Source organism: Pelodiscus sinensis, chromosome 3, assembly GCF_052426305.1.
Source record: "Pelodiscus sinensis isolate ZL-2025 chromosome 3, ASM5242630v1, whole genome shotgun sequence".
Taxonomy (NCBI): Eukaryota; Metazoa; Chordata; order Testudines; family Trionychidae; genus Pelodiscus; species Pelodiscus sinensis.
This window is the reverse complement of record NC_143054.1, coordinates 16,274,299-16,301,684: the sequence shown is the minus strand read 5'-3', so window position 1 is coordinate 16,301,684 and position 27,386 is coordinate 16,274,299. Positions and strand designations below refer to the sequence as shown.

At 42.4% G+C, this 27,386-nt stretch overlaps 1 protein-coding gene across 5 annotated transcripts in view; it reads right to left on the bottom strand.

Annotated features, from left to right (window-relative positions):
- The window catches only part of ITSN2 (intersectin 2), a 138,785-nt gene that overhangs the window by 72,037 nt on the left and 39,362 nt on the right, over positions 1-27,386 (bottom strand). For all 5 annotated transcript variants that reach the window (XM_089777028.1, XM_089777030.1, XM_089777031.1 and 2 more), the window contains 8 exons: positions 24,897-25,060; positions 22,749-22,949; positions 22,382-22,478; positions 20,612-20,754; positions 15,670-15,733; positions 6,859-6,996; positions 6,672-6,757; positions 4,742-5,004 (listed from right to left, as the gene is read on the bottom strand). In XM_089777028.1, coding sequence (XP_089633154.1) covers positions 4,742-5,004; positions 6,672-6,757; positions 6,859-6,996; positions 15,670-15,733; positions 20,612-20,754; positions 22,382-22,478; positions 22,749-22,949; positions 24,897-25,060 — 1,156 coding nt within the window. The remainder of the gene's footprint in view (positions 1-4,741; positions 5,005-6,671; positions 6,758-6,858; positions 6,997-15,669; positions 15,734-20,611; positions 20,755-22,381; positions 22,479-22,748; positions 22,950-24,896; positions 25,061-27,386) is intronic.

Here is a 27,386-nt window from a genome sequence, read left to right as displayed (position 1 = left end):
CCCCCGTGTCCGGCGGGGAATTTAAAAGCAGACTCCATGCCGGAGGGGGGGAGAATGGATCCCAGGGGAGTTGGAGCCCCGCAGCGGCGGCCAGGTGGGTCAGGACTCTGGAGGCCCTGGGTGAGTTCTAACTTGGGGTCCCCTGGCTAGTGTTGGACAACGGCTGGGGAAGAAGCGGCCCAGGGCAGGGGCGTGGACCCCGAGAGCGGGGGAGTTTAGGGGTTTCTACCCCCTCCACTAAGTAAGGACGAGAGTCCTGACCTTAGGGCCCTGGGTTGGGGTTCGGAGCGAGGGCGGGCCCTAACCCTGTTCCCTAGCAGGTAGAGGGTGATCAAATCGTGTTAAGGGATTTGTAAGACGAAAAAATTTAATAAACCTGAAGACCCCAAATACGTCAAAAGGGGTGTGTTGACTGGGAAACAGGGGACACGGACGAGGGTGGCCCCCTACAATATCCTTAAAAGGAACAGTACAAAGGCTGGCTGGTTTTAAATTAGATCTAGACCTTATACATTCAGGTTTGCTTACACTATGTGCAAAGTAATCTGCCATTCTGCTCTATTTATGAGTAGCAAGTAATAAAGCATAAGAATTCTGCTCGAAAAGCACAATCTTATATATTTCAAATATCAAACATAATCGTAAGAATGGAAGACCCGATCCTACAATCTTGATTATCTCAATTCCCCCTGGAGGAGAAATTGCCAGAATAATCAACTGGAGAAAGATAATTGTGTACAATATAATGTATAATTCAGATACAAATTGGGTTTCACTTTAATGGTCTTGACTAACAGAATAGTGCAGGGAACTGATAATGCTCAGCATGACCCAGGAGGCCCTTAACATAATTGGTCACAAAGTGGATGCAGTGGAATTGTGGACAAACCAAATAAGCCCAGAGTTGCTATAGGACTGAAGCAAAGTAATGTCAGCTTTAAGCTTCAGTCGAGCCTAGTTCTGGGTTACTTTTTGGTTGATTGGTTGGTTGGTTGGTTGGTTTTAAAAAGAAAATTGTAAAAGAAAATGAGGCCCACAAAAATAAAATAGTCTTGAGAAGAAGTAGTTACTCACCCTGTGCAGTAACGATAGTTCTTACAAATATGTCCTCCTTTGGGGGCCCCACTCAGGTCTCAATGCGCCCTTGTGCCACTGACTGGAGATTTTTGCTCAGCAGTGCCCCTCGCGCCGCACCTGCGCACTCTGCGTCTTGTGCTGCTGCTGTTTGTTGGGTGCGCGTGTGGCGTGAGCCTCCCTCTGTTTTTTCTACCTGAAATCCATTAAAGGACTCCAAGCAGAGGGGAAGAAGGGAGGGTAGTGGAGCACCCACATGGACACCAATCTCAAGGAACCATAGTTACTGCACAAGGTGAGTAACTACTTCTTCTCTATCAAGTGGTGTCCCTGTGGGTGCTCCACTCAGGTGACTGAGTAGCAGTACCCACCAGACGGTGGTGGGAATTGGAGTCATTTATGTAGAAGAAGGAGGACTGACCACATCTGCCAGTTGGCTTGAAGCAGGGGCTTGTGAGATGGGTCCCTAAAGAGGGACAGGGTAGGGGGTTGGGTAGAGGGTATAGATGTAAAGGGGATTGTGTAGCCTGATTTGATAATCTCTAGGACCACATTGTCTGTAGTAATGTTGGCCCATTCTTGGTAGAATGGTCTCAGGCAGTGATGGAAGGTGACATTTGGATGCACTGGAACTACGGGGTGGTTGCTCAGACCCCTGACAAAGACTTCAAATCTGCTCTTGTGTGAAGTCGATTGAGCATTAGAGGACTGATTATGCTGAGTCTTCCTCCTATTGGAGCATTGCTTGGGCCTTTTTTTGTATGGCCTCTGCAGTTGTCTATAGTAGTTATAGACCCTTTGCAGGGGATGTATTTGCATCTCTTGTTAGGTGGAGTGTACACCCCCCGAGTGTGGAATGTGGTACAAGAGTCCTTCATTGAGGGTAGCACTTCATCTGTCTTTGTGGCAAACAGTTGGTTTCTAACAAAGGGGAGGTCCTCCACCTTAGATTGTAATTCTTTTGGGACTCCTGATGACTGTAGCCATGAGGATCTATGCCAGTGTCTCAAACTTTTTAAGACCAAGGAACACCAAACAATATATATATATTTTTATGAGGAACACCAAGGATTTTTTGTTGAGGGGGAAAAAAAAAGGTTGGGGTGAAAGGGAAAGAGTTATTGGAAAAAAAGAGTCGGGGGGGGGGGAGTTATTGAATCCCCCCTCCCCCCAAAAAAGTCGCCTGACCCTTTAAAGATGGCCATTTTGAATTCTGTTGTTCTCCGTGGCACACCTCCAACGGGGTGTGCCACGGAACACAGTTTAAGAAACACTGTTCTACGCATTACTGTTGCTGTAGCTGTGGCCCTAGCTGCTGTGTCCTCCACATCCATTGTGGTCTGGAGGGCAGTTTTTCCTATGGATAGGCCCTTCTTGATAATGGTCTCTTATTCTCAGGAAGATGCCGTACCAGATCCTGCAGTCTAGTGTAGTTGGCATGATCCTAGTTAGCCAGGAGTGCTATGTAATTCAATATCCTAAATTGGAGGGTGGCGGAAGAGTATACTTTGCGGCCAAAGATATCTAGCTGTTTATGTTCCTTGTCCCGAGGTGTAGACTTAAATTGTGGGTGTTTGGACTTGAGATTAACCAAGTCTACAACTAGTGAATTTGGTTAGGGGATGTGAGAAGAGGAAGTCCATGCCTTTTACTGGGATGAAATATTTTCTATCTGCCCTGTGATAGATTGGGTGGATAGAGGCTGGAGTTTGCCAAAGCACCTCTGAGAAGTCCAAGCTAGCTTCATTAATAGGTAAGGCTATCTTTGAGGATGCTGCTGGTTGCAGTAGCATGAGTAAATTGTATTGTTTGTTTTGTACCTCTTGGAGTGTAATGTCCTGTGACTGATCCACTTGTTTAAATAATTCCTGGAATTGTTTTAGGTCATCTGCTGGAGGAGAGGGTGATACCTGGAAAACTGCCTCATCTGATCTGGTGAATCTGGGAACAGTCGAGGAGCTCTCCGAATCCGAGTAAGATGTTATTGTCATTTGAGTCACTCAGTGTTATCACTGAGGGTGGGTGAGACGGCGACAAATGCACGGATGTAGCTGGGGAGCATGTAACCATGTGTTGTGGCAATGCAGGGGATGCATCCCTTGTGCAGTAGGTATGGGAAGAACGTACTCGATACCCATGCCATGGTTCCCAAGGAGGCCACTATGAGGCTGAAAGTGTTGTGGAGGATACATTCACGGTTGGTTAAGCCACAGAAAGTGTAGTGGTTGTTGTAGAGAATGATCTCGATATGAATGCCAGGAAGCCACTGATCCTAATGGGGATGAATGGCATGATGAGAATCTGCTTCGCTGCCCATTACCGTGGTCAGTTCATGGAGACAGCAGCATAGGAGAGTGGGGAACCCTTTCTGCCATGTGCCTGTGCAAGTTGGCAAGAGACAACACCAGGGAACGTGGTGAATAGGCTCCTTGTATCAGTGGCGTACCTGGCTGTGAGGAATTTTTGTAAGTGATGTGTCTTTTATGACATTTTCTTATGCTCCAGTACTGGGGAGCATTTAGGTTCGGGCTGCCCAGAGACAGTTTGTTCAGGAAGTGCAGAGGTGCCTGAGGGAGTTGGCGGTGGTGGCATATGAGGCTTTGTTGGCACCGTTGCATTAACAGCACTGGCGGGTGTCAAGTGGTTTTGACTCAGTTCTCCTGGTTGATGTGGTCTTGCATTTCTCTGTGGAGCCAGAGACTGACAGCACCAGAGAATGGGAGGCTTGGGGCAGTGCAGGCAGTGAGTGTGTCAGGCAAGCCTGCAAAACTTGAGAGCCTCAACAGGGCTGGCTCACCACCCCGTAAACAGACTTTTGCTGTCCCCGTGTCTCCTCAGACTTATCTCCCAATTATTGTAGGGATTTCTCTCAGAGGAGGTTTTTGAGCCACATTTCGCAGTCTTTTCTGGTTCTTGCTGTCATATTTAGGCAATGTGGGCACTTACGTGCTGCATGAGTTTCTCCAAGACATTTAATGCAGGACATGTGTCCACCCGAAATAGGCATGGAGTCCTAGCATGAGTCACATTTCTCAAAGCTGGGAGAGTCCAGCATGTAGAGAAGGGGAAAAAAGCCACGTGGCAGCTTTTTTTTTTTTTTTTTTTAAGTAAACGTTGAAAACTATGAACTATTACTAAACTAACTATGCTATTTGTTTCCTGTCAGAAAAGGAGAGCACTGTTCTGACTGCGAGGACAGGAGAAAAGGAACTGGAAGGAGGCTCATGCCGCACGCACACCTAATGAACAGCAGCAGCATGAGACACAGAGTTCTCAGATGCGAAACAAGGGGCACTGGTGAGCAAAAATCTCCAATCAGCAGCATGAGGATGCACCAAGACCTGAGTGGAGCAACCACTGGAACACCACTCGATGGAGAACCTGAGTTTTAGCAACGTTAGGGGTTATGTGCAACAACAGTAGGAACAACATTTCAGACAGTGACTCCAAAATGACTTGCAATGATCACACAAGGATCATTGCCCAAGCCTAGATTCAGTAAAGGCCTGGCTCTTAATCCTATGCTCAAACAACTAAATCAAGCCTGTCTGTCTAGTGGTAGCACAAGTTCCCAAGTGGACAAGCAAATAGCTTTACTAACTGTGTTCACTGAGTGTGGATGTGTACTACTTTAAGTATTAAAAGTAAATAAAATTAAGAAAACAACCTCCCGTCTTTCTATTTCTTTTCTCTTCTCTTCTTCCCTATATCTTTCCAGCTCTCGTTGTTTCTCCAATTGCCTTTCCAGTTCAAGCTGCTTTTTCCGCTCTTGCTCCTGCAGCTCCCTCTCTCTTCGCTCCTGTTCTTCTCTTTCTTTCTGAGCCTTACGTTCCGCCTCTCTCTGCTGCTGCTCCAGTAGGACTTGACGCCGTTTCTCCAGTTCCATGTTTCCTTTCTCATAGTTTGCTTTCCTCTTGTCCTCAAATGTTACTAAAATAAGGGACAGCAGTTAGCATTATTTTACATAGAACAATAATCTAAAGTCTGGTCCTCTCTTACAATGCCAATGACTAGCATGTTTTCTTATTGGTTAGATGAGAACATTGCACCATGGATAATTTAAGCACCTTAAACTGAGCAGTGTTAAAGTATCAATCTTCCTTTCACAACATAGACATTTTTACCATTTTCACAGCTTGGCATCACAACAAATTTCATAACTTTTGACAGCAAAAAGAAATGTTCTGTGGTAAAACTTATTGACCTTCCATAACAACAACAACAACAAGAGGCTCAGTAGGACTGGTTGTTTTAAAGCAGAATACAATTTAATACTAATAGCTATAAAGACTTTTTACATACTAATTGAGGGGCTCCTTTCTTGGATACCGACACGGAATAGGAAAATGACACAGTTGCACAACTCATCTTTTTAAACAGTTCTTCACTGTATAGAACATGTGTTAGCACACAGGGGAGATTACCTTTAATTTTTCTCAGACCCAAACTGTTAAAAATCATTGTCAATAACTGCAATATGGATTTTTTTTTAAAGTGTGGAGCAGGGATATAAAATCCCATATAATTGGTTAACCAATTAAAGGGGGGCAAGTGGGTGAGCTGCAGAGATCCCCCACCTGCCCACAGCTTGGCTGGACTGTCCCCCCCCACTCCCTTTTCACAGGTAGGAGCTGCACCAGCTGGGACACCAGAGCAACCCCTGCCTGAGGAGCACACAGGCCTGTGGTGGTCAGAAACTTCTATGGAGTGTGCTGGAGCAGTCCCTGCCTAGGGTGGGCCCCCACAGGACTGGAGAAGCCCCCTGTCCAGGGTAGGCGGGGAGCTGATCCAGCCCCACTGGTTAAACCTTCACATCCCTAGTGTGATAGGGTGGAATAATTTAGGGTTTCCTCCCAAAATGGAAATAAGCCTTTCATATTCCCTGCCACCAAGAGGGAGCCTCTACTACTCCCTCCTGGCAGTAGCAGTCAGGCAGGAGTGTAGTCTGATACTATGGCTCACAGTAAGCTACCTGTTGCTTGAAGATACTGTGGCAAAATCAAGCTCTCTTAGGTTCAAAATCTTGAGCTAATATGGAGATAAGGCAAGTACCAGTAACTTTCAATTACACGGAATTTTGCAGTGGCGTTCCAATGTTTCAGCCAGAAGGCTTTGCAAGACTTTCATTACTAATAATGGAAAAACTTAAACAATGAATAGTCTTGCAGCACCTTAAAGACTAACAGAACATGTAGATGGCATCATGGTATTAGATGAAACAAAAATCTGAAATAGTGGGTTATGTCCACGAAAGCTCATGATACCATCTACACGTTTGTTAGTTTTTATGGTGCTGCTAGACTATTTATTGTTTTTTAAAGTTTTTCTATTTACAGACTAACTTGGCTACCCCTGTGAAGCTTTTAATTAATACTTATGTGTCTGATATTTCCTATACGTGAAATACAGCCCCTCACCTGTACATTCAAGATGTTTCTTAAATGCCTTTAACTGACAGCATCAAGACAACCTTCCCTCTATGCATCTCCTGAAATAGTTATGCTGTAGTTCCTTATCCCCCTATTACTTTCAAAAAGATGTAGCATTCCTCTAAGAAGAGTCGTATGTTCTAAATGTAAGCGCAAAATCTTTCTTACCTGGCTGTTTTTTCTGGGGCTCCTCTTCTTGCATTTGCTGGTAAGATGGCAGAGTTCCGTTAACATTTTCGGCATATTTTCCAGCTCTAGGGGAGAAGTTATTTTGGGGGTGAGTTAAATGCAGACTATTCTATATGTTTTACATTTACTCTGCATTAAGAGCATGTATCCTTGTCTTGGGTACTACCTGAAAGAAGGAGGTACTAATTCAGGAGGCAGGGTCAATGGCAGAGGCTGTCCAGCTTTGGCCATATCAGTTAGATGCATGGCTAACACAAACTCATCAGCTTTCAGCTGTCCATCTCTGTCAATGTCAGCTAGTGACCTAAATAAAATAAGAGAATGGTGTTGTTTGATTGAAAATAATTTGGAAGAGATAACTGATATTAGTTATTATAGAACAATTTCTTAAGCATACATCTTGTAGGTGGAACTGGTGGTATTCAATCCCTCATTTTAATAAAAGCAACACTGGATAAAAGAAAACTTTATTATTTTATTTTACAGTTGTAATAAAAATCGGCTTTTATGCAGCTTATTTTGTCAAATGATTGCAAAGACACTTCACAAACATTAATTAGGTTGACATCACAACACAATAGGTAAATAAGTGGGGAAAATGGGGATAAAAAAGGCTAAGTGACTTGCACAAGATGACATGGCAAATGAACAGCAGAACTGGAAACAGAACCCTGTATCATGCTCAAGCTATTCTACCCTCAGGATCACAGCATCCATTTTATTTCAACTGTTCCTTTCTCAGAATACAAAGCATTATCCAGATTTATGCCCTGATACTAGAAAAGGAAACTTCATACCAAGCTCCTTCTTTCCTTCTGACCCCTCGTGTAGGATTCTCTCTCAAGAGCAGACAATTCAGCTGATAATGCTGTGGAGCAAGAGCAAGCTGCTCCAGCACTCCATGCAACTGGCAGGTACAGGATCAAGTACTCCTAATCTCCAAATCCTGCTTTAAGGGTATATGCAGCATATACACTAGTCTCGTTGCCATTCTCCTAAATAAAACACTGCTGAGGAGTGAAGGAAAGGAACAAGTAGCTACCCTCAGAGATGCAAGCCAAGACCTCCCCTTAAAGAAATGTGTGATGGAGCAGACAAAACCAGTCCTGCAGAGCTGGCCACAAAGTGTTAATGAGGAAATGGAGAATGTGAATCCAACAAAAAGTCAGAAACGAAGTTAATAAAAAGGTGATTTTTTTTCTGGTTACTAACCAGCTCCCCCTATGAGCAATGTTACAAATGGCTCTCTCCCTAATACCAGGGATGTTAAGTGATTAAAAAATTAATCACAATTAAAAAATTGTTATTCATCACACTGTTAAATAATAATGCAGTACTATTTTTGGATGTTTTCTGCATTTTCAAAAATATTGATTTCAATTATAACAGAATACAAAGTATACAGTGCTTACTTTATATTTATTTTGATTACAAATATTTGCACTGTAAAGAAAAATAGAATTTTTCAGTTCACCTGATATAAGCACTGTAGTAAAATCTATTTTTCATTAAAGTTGAACTTACAAATGTAGAATTATGTACAAAAATGCATTCAAAATAAAACAATGTAAAACTTTAGAGCAGGGGTGGCCAACCCACGGCTCTTCAAAGAAAAAATTGTGGCTCCCGCACCCACACTCTTCGGCTCTTCAAGAGGCAGCATATTTCTGTCTGCACGGGATGCCGGTGCAGACTTCAAAATGGCCACCTTCAAATGGCTACTCTGTTCTTAAAAGGGCCGCAGCTGACCTCCCTCCCCCTCTTTTTTGGGGGGGGAGGGGCTCAACTTTTCCCTCTGCTCATTGTGCTGTATCCACCACTATTTTGGCTCTTCGTCTGTTGTAATGGGTTGGCCACCCCTTCTTTAGAGCCTGTAAGTTCAATTATTCCTACTTTTTGTTCAACCAATTTCTCAAACAAATTTACATTTGCAGGAGTTAATGCTTCCTGTTTCTTGCTTATAGTGTCACCTGTGAGAATGGCACTAGTCCTATGGCACTACTGAAGCCAGCATCAAGGTATTTATGTGCCAGATGTGCTAAAAATTCATATGTCCCTTCACGCTTCAATCCCCATTCCAGAGGACATGCATCCATATTGATGACGGGTTCTTCTAAAAAAGAATCCACAGCAGTGCGGACTGACACATGTTCATTTTCATCATCTGAGTCAGAAGTCACCAGCAGAAAGTGGATTTTATTTTTTGGTTGTTTGAGTTCTGTAGTTTCCATATCAGAGTGTTGCTCTTTTGAGACTTCTGAAAGCATGCTCACCTGCTAGTCCCTCTCAGATTTTGGAAGGTACCCCAGATTCTTAAACCTTATGTTGAGAGCCGTAGCTATCTTTAGAAATCTTACATTTTGTACCTTCTTTGAGTTTTGTCAAATCTGCAGTGAAAGTGTTCTCAAAATGAAAGACGTGTGCTGGGGCACCATCTGAGACCAGTATAATGTGAAATATATGGCAGAATGCAGGTAAAACAGAGCAGAAGACATACAATACTCCCCTGAGAAGTTCGGCCACAAATTGAATGAACACATTATTATTTTTAATGAGTGTCTTTGGCTTAGAAGTATTTCCTCTAGAATAGTGGCCAAAACATGAAGGGGCATACGAATGTTTAGCACAGGGCTACTCAACATGCGGCCTGCAGGCTGCATGCGGCCCACAGCCTCTTTGTTTGCAGCCCACAGTACAGTTTTGGTTTATGTGGGGCTCAACACATGGTCCATGGGTGGGATCCTTTGAACATGGTCTCCGCTGGGAAACACACTCCACAACGGTGAGGCGTCTCCCAGGTGGAGTGAGCACTGAATGACACAACCAGATGGGTTGGCTGGAACAGATGGGTACAGGGTGTCAGCATTTCTAGCCACCAGGGAGGAGGTGCCGGGAGTGCCAGGGCATTGTGGGAAGTTCTAGCTGCTTAGCCTTGTGGGCAGAGCCTGAGAGGTGCTGACTGGCTTACATTGGCCATGTCTGGGTCCAGCGTTGTGGCTTAAGGCTTAATCTTTGTATTCATGCCCATCAGTGTGAAAGAAGCTATTTGCATATATATTTGCATGTATATGCAACCGCATTTAAGTTGCAGTCCTCGACACATGCTGTAAGTATTATTGTGGCCTCCGGGACTTCCAAAGTTAAGTGGTCCTGGTTTAGTATATCTGGCTAAAAATAAATAACTTGCAAGACCTGCTACAAAAGTGCCATGAGAATGCCTGTTCTCACTTTCAGATGACATTGTAAATAAGAAGCAGACAGCATTATCTTCCATAAGCAAGCTTGCTTGTCTTAGGGACTGGCAGATCAAGAAGAACTGAGTGGACTTGAAGGCTTTAAAGTTTTACATTATTTTGTTTTTCATGTGCTGTTATGTAACACTTCCATAATAAAGAGATTGCACTTTGAATGAGATTAACTGAAAAATATTATTTCTTCTGTTCATCATTTTACAGTGCAAATATTTGTAATAAAAGTAATATTAAGTGAGCACTGTACCCTTTGCACTGTATTGTAATTTAAATTAGTACACTTGAAAATGTAGAAAACATAAAAAATATTAAATAAATTTCCATTGGTATTCTACTGTTTAACAGTGTGATTAAAACTGATTAATTGTGAATGATGTTTTTTTAGTTAATTGCATGAGTTAACTGTGATTAATCAACAGCCCTAATAATTATTGACTTTGGGACAAATTGTGATTTGGAGCATTTACCTGTGAAAAGGATTAACGGACCTACTTAGATGCTACCTGGGCTATAGCTCTTAATTCTTCACACCGAAGAGGAGATTTCACAGCTCCCTCATATTGCACCACACAACTGTGAGACACTGTGTTATCTGCTGCTAGTGCAGACAAGATGCAAATAACTTCCTCCTGAACAAAGGGGAAACAGGGAGGGAACAGTGCCTAAGCAGTTTGTCTAATGCTAATGTAATCCACCACGTTTCTGTGGATTCCTCCGGGAAGGTGAAGTTTATTCACAGCAGTGCTGAAAGGCAAGCTCCAGCCCATAATTACGCCAACCATAAGTCTTGGGCAGTCCCCAATTTGAATCTCCTGTCCCAATGTCCCCATAAAGCTGTGAAATATCCCAGAAAGCCCCGGGGCTCAAAATGCAGCCAGAAGCGCCTATGTGCTGCTGTCCCCCCTCCCTTTCCTTGACAAGATAACGGAAGTAGTGAGAGGCTGCTTCAGGTGATGGTGCTGTGCATGACTCCTGAACAGCAGGCAGTGTGTGTGGTGGTGATGCCACCAGAGAGTGCTGGGACTGGAGCTCAGTGGCCGGGACTGAGCTCTGTGGCCGGAGCTGGAGCGGAGGGACAGGATGGAGCTCCGTGATCAGGGCTAGAGCAGAGGGATGGGCCAGAGCTCCCTGGCTACCACTGGGTGCTGTGTTTCAGCCTGTGCCCCAGCCCAGCAGAGTCCACTGGCCCTTTGCCATGGACTGGGGGCCTCTGACCGAAGCCCCTGGTGTGGCCAGGAAGCATTTACCCAGGCCTAGCTTTTCCCCCACAGCGGCCTGGCAGACCCAGGGGCTGAGCGGTGCAGGAGTTCAAGCAGGGCAGCCAGGCCGGGCGACAGCAGCATAAGAGCGGCGGTGCCTAGGGAGCAGCCAAGGCTGGCAGCACCTTCAATCTGCTGTGCTTCCTGAAGTGGCTGCTGAGCGCAGTGAGGGGCACAAGACTCAGGGGAGAGAAGGGGGGGAGAGAACAGGGCGGAGCCGGGAAAGGGGCTCAGCAGGGCAGGCTACATGGTGGGATGGCCGCTGCACTGCATTCTCAGTATGGCCGAGGGACTGGAAGAAGAACTGCTGGTCCAGCCCCTGGTGGAGCAGGTGACAACATGTGATTTTCAAGGCCTGGCCTGACACAGCTAACACCAAACTGCAGCTTATTTTCTGTAACAGCTTCGAACTTTTTAATATTTAAGCAACAAATGTTTTAGACCTTTTACAGCATGAACTTTCAGCGCAGGCCTACAATGCAGAGCAGATGAGGATCGGGGGGGCTGTATAGATCAGGGCTCATACTAAAATGTGTGTCCTGTACACCCGATGAGAAGCTATGACTGCAGCAGCCATGCACCCTGTGGTGCCTCTGGTTCAAGGCCCAGGAGCTGAGTCTGCACAAGCTCATCCTGCCCCTGCCGAAACTCGAGCCAGTGGTCGGATTCTGGGAGCGCTTCCTGCAGCCAGGTGGCTTCTCATAGACTCATAGACTTTAAGGTCAGAAGGGACCAGTATGATCATCTAGTCTGACCCCCTGCACAGTGCAGGCCACAAAATCTCACCCATCCCTCCTAGAATAATCCTCTCACCTATATCTCAGATATTGAAGCCTTCAAATACTTTGAAGACCCCAAGATGCAGAGAATCCTCCAGCTGTGATCTGTACCCCACGCTACAGAGGAAGGCGAAAAACCTCCAGGGCCTCTGCCAATCTACCCTGGAGGAAAATTCCTTCCCGACCCCAAACATGGCGATCAGCTAAACTCTGAGCATGTGGGCAAGACTCATCAGCCAGACACCCAGAAAGTTCTCTATAGTAACTCCTATCATCCCTCCATTAACCTATTTCCCACTGATAATGAATGGTCAATTAGCTACCAAGATCATGTTATCTCATCAAACCATCCCCTTCATAAACCCATCTAGTTTAATCTTGAAACCAGATAGATCTTTTGCCCCCACTACTTCCCTTGGAAGGCCGTTCCAGAACCTCACTCCTCAAATGGTTAGAAACCTTCGTCTAATCTCAAGTCTAAACTTCCTACTAGCCAGCTTATATTCATTTGTTCTTGTGTCCACATTGGTATTAAACTTAAATAATTCCTCTCCCTCCCTGGTATTTATCCCTCTAATATATTTTAAAAGTGCAATCATGTCCCCCCTCAGCCTTCTTTTGGTTAAAGTAAACAAGCCAAGCTCCTTGAGTCTCCTTTCATAAGACAGGTTTTCCATTCTTCGGATCATCCTAGTGGCCCTTCTTTGTACCTGTTCCAGTTTGAATTCATCCTTCTTATACATGGGAGACCAGAACTGCACACAATATTCCAAATGGGGTCTCACCAATACCTTGTATAATGGCACTAACACCTCCTTATCCCTACTGGAAATACCTCGCCTAATACATCCCAAAATCGTATTAGCCTTTTTCATGGCCATGTCACAATGGCGGCTCATAGTCATTCTATAATCAACCAGGACTCCGAGGTCCTTCTCCTCCTCCATTACTTCCAACTGATGTGTCCCCAGCTTATAACTAAAATTCTTGTTATTAATCCCTAAATGCATAACCTTACACTTCTCACTATTAAATTTCATCCTATTGCTATGACTCCAATGTACAAGATCATCCAGATCTTCCTGTATGATATCCCGATCCTTTTCTGAATTGGCAATAGCTCCCAACTTTGTGTCATCCACAAATTTTATTAGAACACTTCCACTTTTGGTGCCAAGATCAGCAATAAAAAGATTAAATAAAATTGGCCCCAAAACTGATCCCTGAGGAACTCCGCTAGTAACCTTTCTCCAACCTGACAGTTCACATTTCAATATGACCCGCTGTAGTCTCCCCTTTAACCAGTTGCTTATCCACCTCTCAACTTTCATATTAATCCCTATCTTTTCCAATTTAACCAATAATTCCCCATGTGGTACTGTATCAAATGCCTTACTAAAATCGAGGTAGATTAGATCCACTGCATTTCCTTTATCTAAAAAATCTGTTACTTTCTCAAAAAAGGAGATCAGGTTGGTTTGGCACGATCTACCTTTTGTAAAACGATGTTGTAATTTGTCCCAATTGCCTCAATGTCTCTAACTACTTTCTCCTTCAAAATTTTTTCCAGGATCTTACATACTACAGATGTCAAACTAACAGGCCTATAGTTACCCGGGTCACTTTTTTCCCTTTCTTAAAAATCGGAACTATATTAGCAATTCTCCAGTCAAATGGTACAACCCCTGAGTTTAGAGATTTATTAAAAAATTTTGCTAATGGACTTGCAAGTTCATGTGCCAGTTCCTTTAGTATTCTTGGATGAAGATTATCTGGGCCCCCCGATTTACTCCCATTAAGCTGTTCAAGTTTGGCTTTTACCTCGGATATGGTAATATCTACCTCCTTATCTTTAGTCCCTACCTCCTTATCTTTAGTCCCATTTGTTAACTTACCATTATCCCTAAGCTCTTCATTAGCCTCATTAAAGACTGAAGCAAAGTATTTGTTCAAATATTGGGCCATTCCTAGATTATCCTTAACCTCCACTCCATCCTTAGTAATTAGCGGTCCTACTTCTTCTTTTTTTGTTTTTTTCCTATTTATATGGCTATAAAACCTTTTACTATCGGTTTTAATTCCCTTTGCAAGGTCCAACTCTACCTGACTTTTAGCCTCTCTCACTTTATCCCTACATGCTCTAACCTCATTAAGGTAGCTTTCTTTACTGATCCCTCCCATTTTCCACTCCTTATATGCTTTCTGCTTTTTCTTAATCACCTCTCTGAGGTGCTTGCTCATCCAGCTTGGTCTAACACACCTGCCTATAAATTTTTTCCCTTTTCTAGGGATACAGGCTTCTGACAGCTTCTGCAACTTTAACTTAAAATAATTCCAGGCCTCCTCCACTTTAAGATCCATAATTTCTTCAGTCCAATCAACTTCCCTAACGAATTTCCTTAATTTACTAAAGTTAGCTCTTTTGAAATCAAAAACCCTAGTCTCAGATTTATTTTTGTTTATCCTTCCATTTAAATTTAAACTGAATTAGCTCATGATCACTCAAGCCAAGGTTGTCTCCTACAACCATTTCATCTACTAGGTCCTCGCTACTCACCAAAACCAAATCTAAAATAGCATCCCCCCTTGTTGGTTCAGCAACTACTTGATGAAGGAATTCATCAGCTATCACATCTAGAAAAATCTGAGCCCTGTTATTATTACTAGCACTTGTTCTCCAGTCTATATCTGGAAAGTTGAAATCTCCCATGATTACGCAGTTTCCATGAATATTTACTTCATTAAAAACATTAAAGAGGTCTCTATCCATGTCCAAATTGGATCCTGGTGGTCTATAACACACCCCAAGCACTATCCCAGGGGAGGATCTGATAGTTTTCTTCCCCAATGTGATTTTTGCCCAGACAGACTCTGTCTTCTCCATTCCATCACTTTTTATTTCTTTACAATCTACCTCATCTTTGATATACAACGCGACTCCACTGGCGGCAGACAGTCAGGTTTCCCCACAAGTTTCCCCCCAGGGGTTCCTATCCCGGGGCAGATAAGGCTGGTGGACCCCTCTGGGCGTATGAGCCCTGTCTCCCCTTGGGAGGGGGTCCGCTAACTCTTTGCCAAGGGATGTTGTGAAGGCCAAGACAGCAATAGAGTTCAAAAAAAGAACTAAATTAGACCTTGCAGGTCCAGAACATGCAGGACCTGACTGGTCTCGGATAAGGGGATTTGCCAGAGCAGAGAAGGTCCCTCCCCACATGGCCCGTGCTGCCACCAGGCTAGGCTCCAGCCTGCCCCTGCTGCCGCCCCAGCCCCTCAGTGCTCTCTTGATGCCACTGGCCCCAATGCTGCTGAGGCTGGAGCACCACGGCCACAGCTGCACAACTGGTGCAGTGTTCCACAGCTGCTTGGCTCTGTGGCTAGGGCCCGAGCTCCGCGGCCAGGGCTGGTCCTGAGCTCCCTGGCTGCCGCTGGGGTCCGAGCTCTTTGGCCATGGCTGTCTGCTGATTTAAATATTGTAAATAATAAATACAATGAAAAGTAAACTGAACTTTTAAAATAGTAAATTTGTAATAAAATATTAGCAAAATAGGAAAATACATTTTACTGAGTTTTACAGTCTATGGTTTTTAAATGAACCTTGTTCCTTTAACACTTCTTGATGGCAGAGAACAGGTAACACTCCCTACCACAACAATGTAAGCCTCTTATCAATCAAAATGAGCAAACTTACCAAATGGTAGCCAGCTGAGTCTGAGAAAGATTTGACTGCAGAAGGGCATTCCGTGCTTGAAATCCTTAATAAAATAGGAAATTAAACTATTAAGAATCTTCATATATAAATCTATTTTGAACAAAAGACGGATATTATATGACATGTTGTAAATTGGGACAACCCACATTTATTCTTACTTTTACTTCATCAGTTTGTGTTGATGATTTATTAATGCTGGTAGCTTGTATACTGCATTACTTCTGTTAACTTTTAAACCCACAAACCACAGTCATAATGATTACAAATGGTGTAAAGAAATATTGTGTGTCCTGAGCCAATATTTCTCATTCAGTAAATCCCACCACAGATGAACTAGCACAAATGTAACATTTTCTTTCTTTCTTTTTTTCCTTCTTTTTCCTTCTACCCCTGCCATGCCCTATTTATTTAGAAATTGGATCTTTAATAACTCCATTCATCTGAAGAAGTGGGTTGTGCCCACAAAAGCTCATGATACCATCTACATGTTTTGTTAGTCTCTAAGGTGCTGCAAGACAATGTGTTGTTTTTTAAGTTGTAATATTTTATGGTGAACTTCACAGCTATATATAGAATGTAGCTAATTGCAAACATTTACCGCTGTTAATGTGGGGAGGCTATTTTCCTTCCTCTACTAATGAACTATATAGATTGCTGAGCAGAAACCCTCAATCTACAGGAAAAAAACACTTAGAACTTTTCACTTTTAGATCCAAGTCCCTTACAAAGAGTGGAGAGGAAGGCTGTGTCTACACTTGCATTTACTTGACAAAAGTTGTTGTCCACAGGTGCTTAAAATCCCCCACCCTGTGAGAAGTTATTTTAAATATATTTGGATGCCTGCAGAACCACTGCTATTACCATGATAGCTGAAATGAATGAATGAATTGAGCATCATACAATAATTCACTGCATGTTTTCACTACTCTCTCTTTTCTCCCTGCCTTTAGTCCTCCTTTCCCATAAGTGTAACACTTAGCTCAAATTTTCAAACCCACAGTGTGTTATGTCATAAACATATACAAAACGAACAAGGAGTCCTGTGGCACCTTGAAGACTAACAGATGTATTTGCTCATAAGTGTTTGTGGGTAAAAACCACTTTGTCAGATTCATCTTATGCCAAATAAATCTGTTAGTCTTTAAGATGCCACAGAACTACTCATTCTTTTTATTTAGAAACTGGACCTTTAATAACTCCATTCATCTGAAGAAGTGGGTTGTCCCCATGAAAGCTCTGATACCATCTACATGTTTTGTTAGTCTCTAAGAAATCCTGTATCTGCAAAAAGAATGGGGAGAACAGGGCTACCTCTCTGGGCACACTGTTTTAAATTACAGTGGGGGGGAAAAGTGAGAAAACAAGCTAGTCTGTAGAACCCAAGCACTGTGAAAGATTTGTAAAACCTCAAACTTTGTAAGGTCTGAGCCCCCTTGCTTTTGTCCAGGAAGGATGGCATGCTAAATGATATATAAATATAAATACTGGGATTATTCCTTAACCATCCCACAACACTGACTGACCTGTAGGTAATCAAAAGAGTGGCTCTAATAATAAGTAGCATATTTTTGTTATTCAGTTAATTCTGTCTTTTGGTCTTTCAAAATCCTAAAGTGAATGTTACCCACAGCTGCAAATTTAGGTCATAAACCTGTGTTCCAAGTAGGCAGACCCTTACGCCCAAACTGAGTCTTGCCAAAGCCAATGTAAGTTTCTTGAGCTGTTTGATTCTTTTTTAGGACCCTTCTCCCTCTTCTATATTGCTCAGTAATGTGATGTAATGAAGGTGTTACGGAAATAAGAACTGCTTGTTTTTCCATAATCCAGTGTGAAGACTAAGGCCTTGTTTATAGTACACAGTTTTGTCGGCAAAAGGCAGCTTTTGCTGACAAAACAGTGCAAGTGGATGCACTACAGAGCTACTTTTGGCAACAAAATAAAACCACCCTGATGAGAGGCTAAAACTTTTTGTAGCAAAGCTGAAGTGACAAAGCATCAGTGTAAATGTTGCCATTCATTATGTTGACATAACTGACCTCTCCCAGTATCCCACAATGCTCAGTGTGACCACTGCTCACTCACTGTTTTGAATGCTACCCTGTAGGCATATGACCCTCCCCTTTCAAAGCTCTGGGAAACACTGACATTCCTCAGCACAGACAGATCACACAACTGTTGTAGATGCTACTTGTGATAGCTGAAGAGGTGGTGGGAGAACTCCAAGGAACCACAGACACATTACTGTGTAATCAGCAAGCAGGCAGGACAGGCTGTGGGTGCTGCTGTGTGGGCAGGAAGACTGCTGAGCTGTGCAAAGCCTGGGGCTGATGGGGGATGGAGTGCTCCCATCCCCCAGGATTGTTGCTCAGGCTACTATTGGACTTTAAAGAGACACACTTACCTAATGCATGTTATTTCACATTTATATTCACCCCCTCACAATCACTCGCACACTTTCTTAACACTCAAGACAGGTTCTGTCTCCCCCCCAACACACACTCCCTGTCGCACACTGTTCCCTACCCCTCTCACACTTCAGTTTAGGGATGTAAGTTACTAGTCAAATAGTTGACTACCTGATAAGCCTAAACTTATCAGGTAGTCGAGTCAACTACTCGCATTTCGCCCCTCTCCCCTCCCCCCTTGCTGGATCTGTATGAGAGGCAGCAGGGGAGGGAACAGGAGCTGGTGCTGGGAGAAGCCAGCTTAAAAGCTGATTCCCCCCAGCACTGTCTCCACAATGCTATCTTCCCCCCCCGTCCCTTCACCGTGCTGCTGCCTAGAGGCAGCAACTGGGGAGGGGAGAAGGCTGCCACAAAGCAATCTCTGCCTGTGACCGGCCCAGGCTCACCACGGGCAAAAGAGGCTTGCCGTAGGCAAAAGAGGCTGCTCCACATCCCGCGCAGGGTCCGGGATCTATCCTTGCTGAGGCTCTGTCTGCAGGGGGTCCAGAAGCTACCTCTGCTGTAGCTCTGCATTTTAAATGCAGTAAGAGTCAGGTGGCTCTTATTACATTTAAAATGCAGCACCACAGTGGGAGTAGCTCCCGGTCCCAGTGCAAGCTGGGACTGAGCAGTTTCGGCTCACTCTGGGTCTAGGGCCGCTGTGGCTCTCCAGTTTAAATGTAGTAGGAGCCGGGCTGCCTGTGCATCCGGTTCCTATTACATTTAAACTGCAGTAACTAATCATGTAGTCGATACAAGTTGTACTGACTACACAGTTAGTCAACTACCTACCTTTTAACATCCTTACTTCAGTTGAGAAGTGGCTGGCATCATGTGACACTGTACCTGCCACATTAAAAACATGGGGTGAAGGGGGAGGAGATTGTTCAGTGGTTTGAGCACTGGCCTGCTAAATCCAAGGTTGTGAGTTCAATCCTTGAGGGGGCCATTTAGGGATCTAGGGCAAATCCATCAGCGATAGTACTTGATCCTGCTGTGAGGGCAGGGGACTGGACTTCATGACCTCTCAAGGTCCCTTCCAGTTCTCTGAGACAGGTATATCTCCATATATTATTAAACTCTTTCCAATCAACCCTGCAGTCAGTTGCACTGTGGTAACTACCACAGTGCACTGCTCTCTGTGTCCACACAAGACCTGTTAGTGTGGATACACTCTGCCAACATAAGGAGCACAGCACACATGTAAAATAGTGGTTTAATTAAAGCACTTCAAGTGAAGTTTGTAGTAGCATTGACCCACACACCCTTTCTTTTTAAAATGCCAAAATGGACCAGTGAAACATAGCCCTGTAGATATGTTGGTCCAGGATATGAAAGAGAGAAGATGGATGAGATAATTTCTTGTATTTGACCAACTTCTGTTGATGACCTGTAGAGTTCAAAAGCTTGTGTCTTTCAGTAAAAGCTGATTGAATAGAAGAGGTATCGCACTCAACTTGTGTCTCACCTAAATGTTTACAGACTGAGCTCTCTCTACAAAACGCAATTGAGCAAGATAATTAGTACATTACTAGAAACAGTTTCAGCCTTTTTTCTTCTTTGTTAGGGGTATTCTTCCTTACAACAAAGACTGTAGCATAGCTTTCATTCTTGATTAACAGAGGCACAAATGCAAGGTGAAGCAAAAACTGAATCAGACTGAAAATTGCTATATAGAAGAGCTTTTGGTTAAACGACAGGTTACATCTTTTCTGTACCATTAAGATGTTTAAAAGCTATCTAAACCACAGTATATAATCTGTAGCATGTTCTCAAACTTTTAGGGAGGACTGCTAAACTCAAAAAGAATACTATTTATTCATTCTCTCCAACAGATATACTTACCCAACCACTCACCAACTGCAAAAACAACAAAAAACAAAAAACCACAGCCTTTCGGGTCAAAGGGATGTTGCTCTTGGGTAATTGTATGAAATTGCCTTCAAGAACAAGATTAGGTTTGCAACACTATATCTGATGGTCTTGGTGTCATCTTAAATGTTGTTAAAAATGTTTTAGTTGACGCGGCAAGTTTTGAAAAATATCTCCAAATGACTGAGCGGAGCAAAGATAAGGCCAACTGGTTATGAGAACCTGAAGCACAAACTCTGAAACCAGCAAAGTTCAAATGTAATGCAGGCCTATGAGACATTCCCAAACTTCCATTTACAGATTAGTAAAGTGAAACTGTCTTGACTTATACACTATAAGAACTCTTAGAATTTAACACACACATAAAAGCTAAACAGGAAGTTATTCATCTAGTGACACTTTTATAAGGAAGTTTTGTGTCTCAGTGAGATTCAGGCCAAAAGTTTACATTAGGAAAACATACGGTTACTTACAACGAAATTCAGGATCAATTGAAGTCAATTGTAAGATTCAGATTAACTTCATAGGATTTTACCCATTAAGCTTTTATGGTTTAATAATTAGAAAACACGGGTATATTTTTCAACTCCAAATACTATACTAACCTGATAGATATCCACTCATGCCTTTATCAAGACTGTTAAATTTCTGCCTGTATTTTAATCTGGAAGCCTGAGGAACTGCCCAGTCTGAGGATCCAATCTTAGGTGAACTCCCAGTTAGTGAAGTGGTGGAGGAAGAATTTGAACTGCAATATAGATGTTAAAAAGACAAAAATACAAAATTCTAAATTCTATTATTTAATAATCAGGCTTTAGATGGTATTCTCCCTGGAACAGGGCTGTCTCCCATTAGTTTGTTCAGCACTTAACACAGAAAAGCTCCAATCCTGTCTCTGCCCTCTATAGCAGAAATATTATATAATTTAAAAACCCTGGTTTTCATTTCTACTATGCAATGAAAACAGAGTAATCATACTTATTACATGCAGCTCTGAATTTTTATTTAGAGCAATGTTTATTTGAAATGAAAAGTTTAGCATACTGAAAACATTACATTCAAGTAATATATCTACAAATAACATATTAAGAAACTGTATGGAGCAGTATTTAAAAAAATATGAGGACATAAAATCCAATAGTTATGGCAAACAGGGTGAACATACCCTTAGTCCCGTAAAAGCTCCCAGCAGTAGTTTGAGAACTAAGGACAATGACTAAGAAGCAAATTTAAGTGAGGACATAAATTAAATCCAAAAATAAAACCATGAATGTATGATAAAATTCAAACAATGAACTGACTCATCCCCAAAAGGAAACATCTGCATTTCCAAAGTTACTGCAATCAGTACCCTAAACCAAATGGCCTCAGCTGAACTACACTTTTCCCCCCTAAAGTTTTGCAGTGCTGCTACCATAGGATCCGAGTCATTGAAGAGAACAATTGTGAGAGTGTTGATTTACTCTCAACCTTTCAACCACTATATTGCATAAACCTCCTCTGAATAGAGTTAGACATATCATGAGATGTGTGGAGCCCATTCTTCACAAGTATTCCAGTGGAGCTATCTGCTATCTGTAAGAGTGAGGAACTCTAGGGGGGTAAAGATAATAAAGACTCAGCCCTAGAGACCAAACTTTTATTTTAAAAGCTTTTGACACAAACAAATAAGGAACCCAATAACAAAGACTTATGATCTCCATCACTTGCAAAATGTCCTAAAAGATAAATGTTTGCAATAGATAATCTTCTAGACATAACTTCCTCATAAAAGAGCATGTTGCAATATTGACATAATTTTCTTAACACCTAATTCCTGGACTGTCTGTTTTGCTTTTGTTTTTTTAACACTGCTCCATTTCATTCTTTTTGACAGTGCTTCTTCAAATTGGGGAGGAGGGATAGCTCAGTGGTTTGAGCATTAGCCTGCTAAACCCAGTGCTGTGAGTTCAATCCTTGTAGAGACCATTTGGGGCAAAAATTCATCAGGGTGGTACTTGGTCCTGCTGTGTAGGCAGGGGACTGGATTCAATGATCTTTCAAGGTCCCTTCCAGTTCTAGGAGATAGGCAATCTCCATTAAAAAAAAAAAAAAAAAAAAAAAAATTGAAAAATCCCATCCCACTCTGAGTACTTTTAATACATTTACTGCTCATGTTATTCAACTGTTTGTACCCAAACTCAAATTAATCTCTCACTGCAGTTATCTCTTATATCTGAATCAGTTCAAAAATATCATATCTATACATATCTATGCAGTTCACATATCTCCTGATTTTTCTATTTATAAATATGAATTGTTATATTGTAATTTTTATAAAAAGGCATTTGTTATTAAAGTCTAATATATGACATTTTAAGTCTTAAGTTTCATACCTACTAGATCCTAAATCGATCAGAGACTGTGCCTTCTGCATATTAGTACCACCGAACCCTCCTGCCATGGGACTGAAAGAACCAGTATGAGGCAATGCTGAAACAAAAAAGAAAAATAAATAGCTAGAAGTTGTTAATCATTTGATAGAAAAGGCCTTAGATTTGCTGGAGGGAAGCACAACTAAATTATGTCAAATTTTTATACTAATAATGAGTTACAATCTGCTTTACACAATTTGAATGTTAAGTACAATGTAGATTTTCTCGGTACAAAAAGATAAGAACTGTTTATCCAATCTAAAAATAATCTAAACTCAGAATTAGATTTCTGTGCCCAAAACTGAGTATATTACTGAACTGTACTTACTTGAAGAGAAGGACATAGGTAAAGGCTGAAGGAGACTGGATGTTCCATTTGGCAACGATGATGTACTGACAGAAGGAATCAGGGGAGCAGAGATAACCAAGGGAGGAATCGAAGTCACTGAGGTCAATGATGACATGGGAGCTAAAGGTGCTATTGTAGGTACAGATGGTGGGATGGACAGATTTGGCATACTACCCATTCCTGAAGGAAAAATTAAATAACGATTAGTAAGCATTTAATTCTGCATCATCATCCAGAGGCATCAACTAAGAACGGGTTCCTGGTGCGAGGTAAATGCTATACAAACAAAACGTAGGAGACAGTCTTGTGTGCAGATTTGCCTATTCTCTAAAATGTACATTTACATTCAATGGTAAGATCTTTTTTCTCCACACTTTGAACAGCTCTAATTCAAGCTTTCTAAGCACAGAGTATGCTGCATGTAGAAAGAAGCACAAATTAAGAAAAAAGCAACATATGCTCAAAATATACTTAGCTAATGTTTCCAATATTCACCCTATAATGACTTCCCTATAAGCCTCTTACTTCTAACCCATCAGGGAAATAAAATAATGGACTTTAAAGTTGTGACAATTTATGAATAGAAAAGCTGTCACTGTTGCAGGACTGAATTCTGCTTGCCCTGAACCTTTATCTACAATATTCTTGGAGAAGAATATCACATTTGGTGAAAAAAATTAATGTCTCTAGCTAATGGATTTCTTTCTCCAAAAGAAGCTTTTGGAGCACAATAATGGTCATACTGAGTCAAGCCAAAGGTCCATCTAATGCCCCAGAGGGAGTGAACAGAAACAGGCAATCATCTAGTGATCCCTCTCCCCTCATCCATTTCTAGCCACTGACAAAGAGAGGCTAGGGACACCAATCCTACCCACTCTGGCTACTCAGGGCACTGAGTACTAAGGAAGATGGGTCAATGGGTAAAATGCTGGCTGCATACAGTGCACATTCAACCAGTGGAACTCTTGCCAGAGGATGTTGTGAAGACCAGGACTTTAACAGGATTAAAAAAAGAACTAGATAAGTATTGGTTGATCTCTCAACAATGACTTTATTAGCCAGGATGCGGTAGGAATGGTGTCCCTAGCCTCTGTATGTCAGAGGCTGGAAATGGGCGATAGGAGAGGAATCACTTGATAACTGCCTGTTCTTTTCACTGCCTCTGGGGCATCTGGCATTGGCCATTTTCAGAAGACAGGATATTGGACTAGATGGATCTTTGGGGTGATCCACTATGGCTGTTATATGAAGTAGTGAACAATGTGTGATAAATTAATTTTTGCATGGCTCTGCAATTTATCACATGGTTGTAAATGAAACATAATTACAAGTGTCATTATTTGTGTAAAGATATGTAACCACATACTTTAGGACTAATTAGCTAATTTAAAAATACTTATGTACACATCCACACGCGTACACACACAGACACACATACACTTTTATAATATGTATACACACCTTGATGCATAGGATATATTTTGTAGTATAGCAGACATTACTTGGTTTATAAATGCTTCACAATATACAGTGCCATGCACACACAGAAGCCCAGAATACACTGAGAGAGTAAATCATCAGCTAATGTTGAAACAGATTGAGTACTATTAATTAAATCATCTGATTAACTTCAAAAATGTTTCAAATAAAACTATTCCTTAAAAGATTTTAAATATTTGTCTAGCTCTAGCTTTCAAGCATAATTGTAGAAGAGCAGAATTTAGCATCCTGGAGAAGGGGAAATAATTCTAAGTCAAGAGGACAGCCTGTAAGTCACATGTAAAAACAGATTTTATGCATCTTATAAGCCAAAAGGGTAATGACTTCACTGAATACTCTTGTGAAAATTACATTGCAGGCAGTTAATAAGCAATTAAATATCCAAAATTAAAGGATAATTCTTCAATATGTTCAGAGAAACCTTTTTTTCCAAAGCTCCTTAGAACAGGGTATCCTTTTTGCAATCATTGTTGCTTTAGTCAAGTGAGGGGACAGTCAAATTCAATCACTAATCTGCAATGATCTCATCTGTTAGATATAAATATGAATGTACCTCAATAATTTTTTGTTTCTGTTTTTGGTGACTCTCTCTCAACATCAGAAAATGTATTAAATATTCATATGTACCAAAGCGAGCAGAAATTAATGGAGAGAACACTGGAGGTTGCTTCATGATAGGTGGGAGGACCATAGGCAACTGTAGACCTTGTAATTTTAGTTTGATGAGTTTCATAGCTATGGAGAATTCCTGCTGATCCATTTTCCCATCTTTGTTTAGATCTGCGAGAGCCCTTTAAAAAACAGAGGAAAATGAAACATTAAAACTCCTCACTCAAAACTGTCTATATGATTTAATTTATTCCCTTATTATTCTACTTGTTTGCTATCTTTTTCAGTTTGACCTGCTATTGATTTTACAAAAAATTCTGAATGACCTTCCACAATATGCAAACCCCTAGAAAATCGTAGATCTTGAAAACCACCATGGCTTTTTTCAGCTGCTATCTTAAATTATAGTACTCTGCCACAGCCAATCACAAGTCTCGTTAAAAAAGGAGAAGTGTTGGTCTCAGGTTCAAAGCCGATCATAAAAATTTCCCATAAACAAAGACTATGACTCCTTAAATGAAAATGACAGAGCGCAGATTCAGATTATTTTTCATGCCAATCACTGGCCTGACAGCTATGTAGGTAAGAAAGTCTAGACTCTAACAGATCAAGATTAAACAGATGCCAACTCAAGAAGTGGTGGATGTTAAAAAGAAAGACATGTTAACATGTAATATAATACATGGTACATAACAAAACACTTTGGAGTAGGGATGGAGTAGGGGGCTGCTCCAGCCCCACAAGGCCCATTGCAGACATGGACTGCTCCTAGCAGCCCCTGTCCATGGCAGATCCCGCCCACCCCCCACTTCAGATTACATACGGCTCCATTTGCAGAGGCAGCGAAGCCTCCTCAGGAGCAAGGCCCAGCAACCTTTACCGACCCCACTCCTGAGGAGGCTTCACTGTGGGCTCTGCAGTATAAAGAGGCCACAGTACGTGCAACTCCTAGGATTTTTAGCAGTTACACAGCTACATTTTTTAATGATTTTACATCCCTACTTTGGAGGGAGAGGACTTGGAGAACAGGCCCTACCCGAAGGGATTAATGCAAGGAAAATGATCTTATAATATTAAATACAATTAAATATCTATAACCCAACTATAGGGTTGGGGGCAGTAATGATGGTTTTTCAAGAGGTGAGTCCCTGTGGGTGTCCACTCAGGCATTGGTGCGTCCTCATGGTGGCAATCAGAGATTTTTACCCCAGCAGTGCCTTCCCGCACCACGCATGCAGTGTCGCCATCCCGTGACAGTGTTCATTTGCTGCGTGTGTGGTGCAAATGCCTAGTTCCTTCTCTGCCAAAGAATTGCTAAACAGACTCCAAAGTAGAAAGGGGGAAGGGAGGATTGTGGAGCACCCACGGGAGACACATCTCAAAGAACTATTGTTACTGCACAAGGGGAGTAACAACTTCTTCTCCTTCGAGTGGTGTCCCTCTCGGTGCTCCACTCAGGTGAATATAGAACAGTATCCGCGTTAGGTGGTGGAGGACTTTGGAGTCACATCTGAGTGGTAGCATGGACAACGAGGCCCACAGAGGCAGTTGGAATTTGGCCCTGCTGTAATGCATAATGCTGTGCAAAAGTATTATGGGATGACCAAGTAGCCACCCTGCTGATGTCAACAAGGGGCACACTGTGAAGAATGGAAGCAGATGTCACCATTGCTCAGGCTGAATGAGCAGCGATCCTCTGGGAGCAAGGACACTTGGTGCAAAGCTTGTAACCGGTGTGGATACAAGACGATATTCACTTACATATTAGTTGTGCTGACATGGCTGATCTCTTAGAGGATTCAGAGGAAGGTATAAAAAATCTAGTAGATGTTCAGAATTGTCTTGTTCTGTCCAAACAGAATGCCACAGCTTGGCGTACATACGGGGTGTGCAGGATTGCATCCCTGATGGAGTTATGAGGCTTTGGATAAAACGCGAGTAATTAAATGGGTCCTTTAATAGGGAAAGAGGAGACTACCTTTGGTAGGAATTCTGGGTCTGGAGAAAACTCTGTAAGGTGGATCTGCCATCAGGGCTGAAATCTTTCCTACCCATCAGGCAGCCACGCATGCGCAGTCCGGCAGACCATGGCTCTGATAGCTCTCCGATTTGCAGCGTAGGGACAGGACCCGACACCTAGAGTGGAGCACCCACGGGGCCACTCGAAGAAGAACCGCTTATGCTCCTTGTCTTGGAGAGTGGATCTGAATTAGGGCTGTCTTGACAGGTGATGGACCACATCCACAACTAGTGAATTGGGCTGGGGATGGTAAAAAAGGAAATCCATGTCTTTAGCAGGCATGAAATATGTCCTATCTACCCTGGTATTAGTAGGGAGGAAATGGAAGCAGGTGTTTGCCATATGGTCTCAGAGGGCTCCATTATAGCCTCATCGATAGACAGAGCGATTTTTGAGGAAGATGCCAGTTGTAATATTTGTAGCAGCTTGTGCTGTTTTTCTTGCACTTCCTGCAACACAATGTCCTGCAAGTTCACAACCTTCTTGTA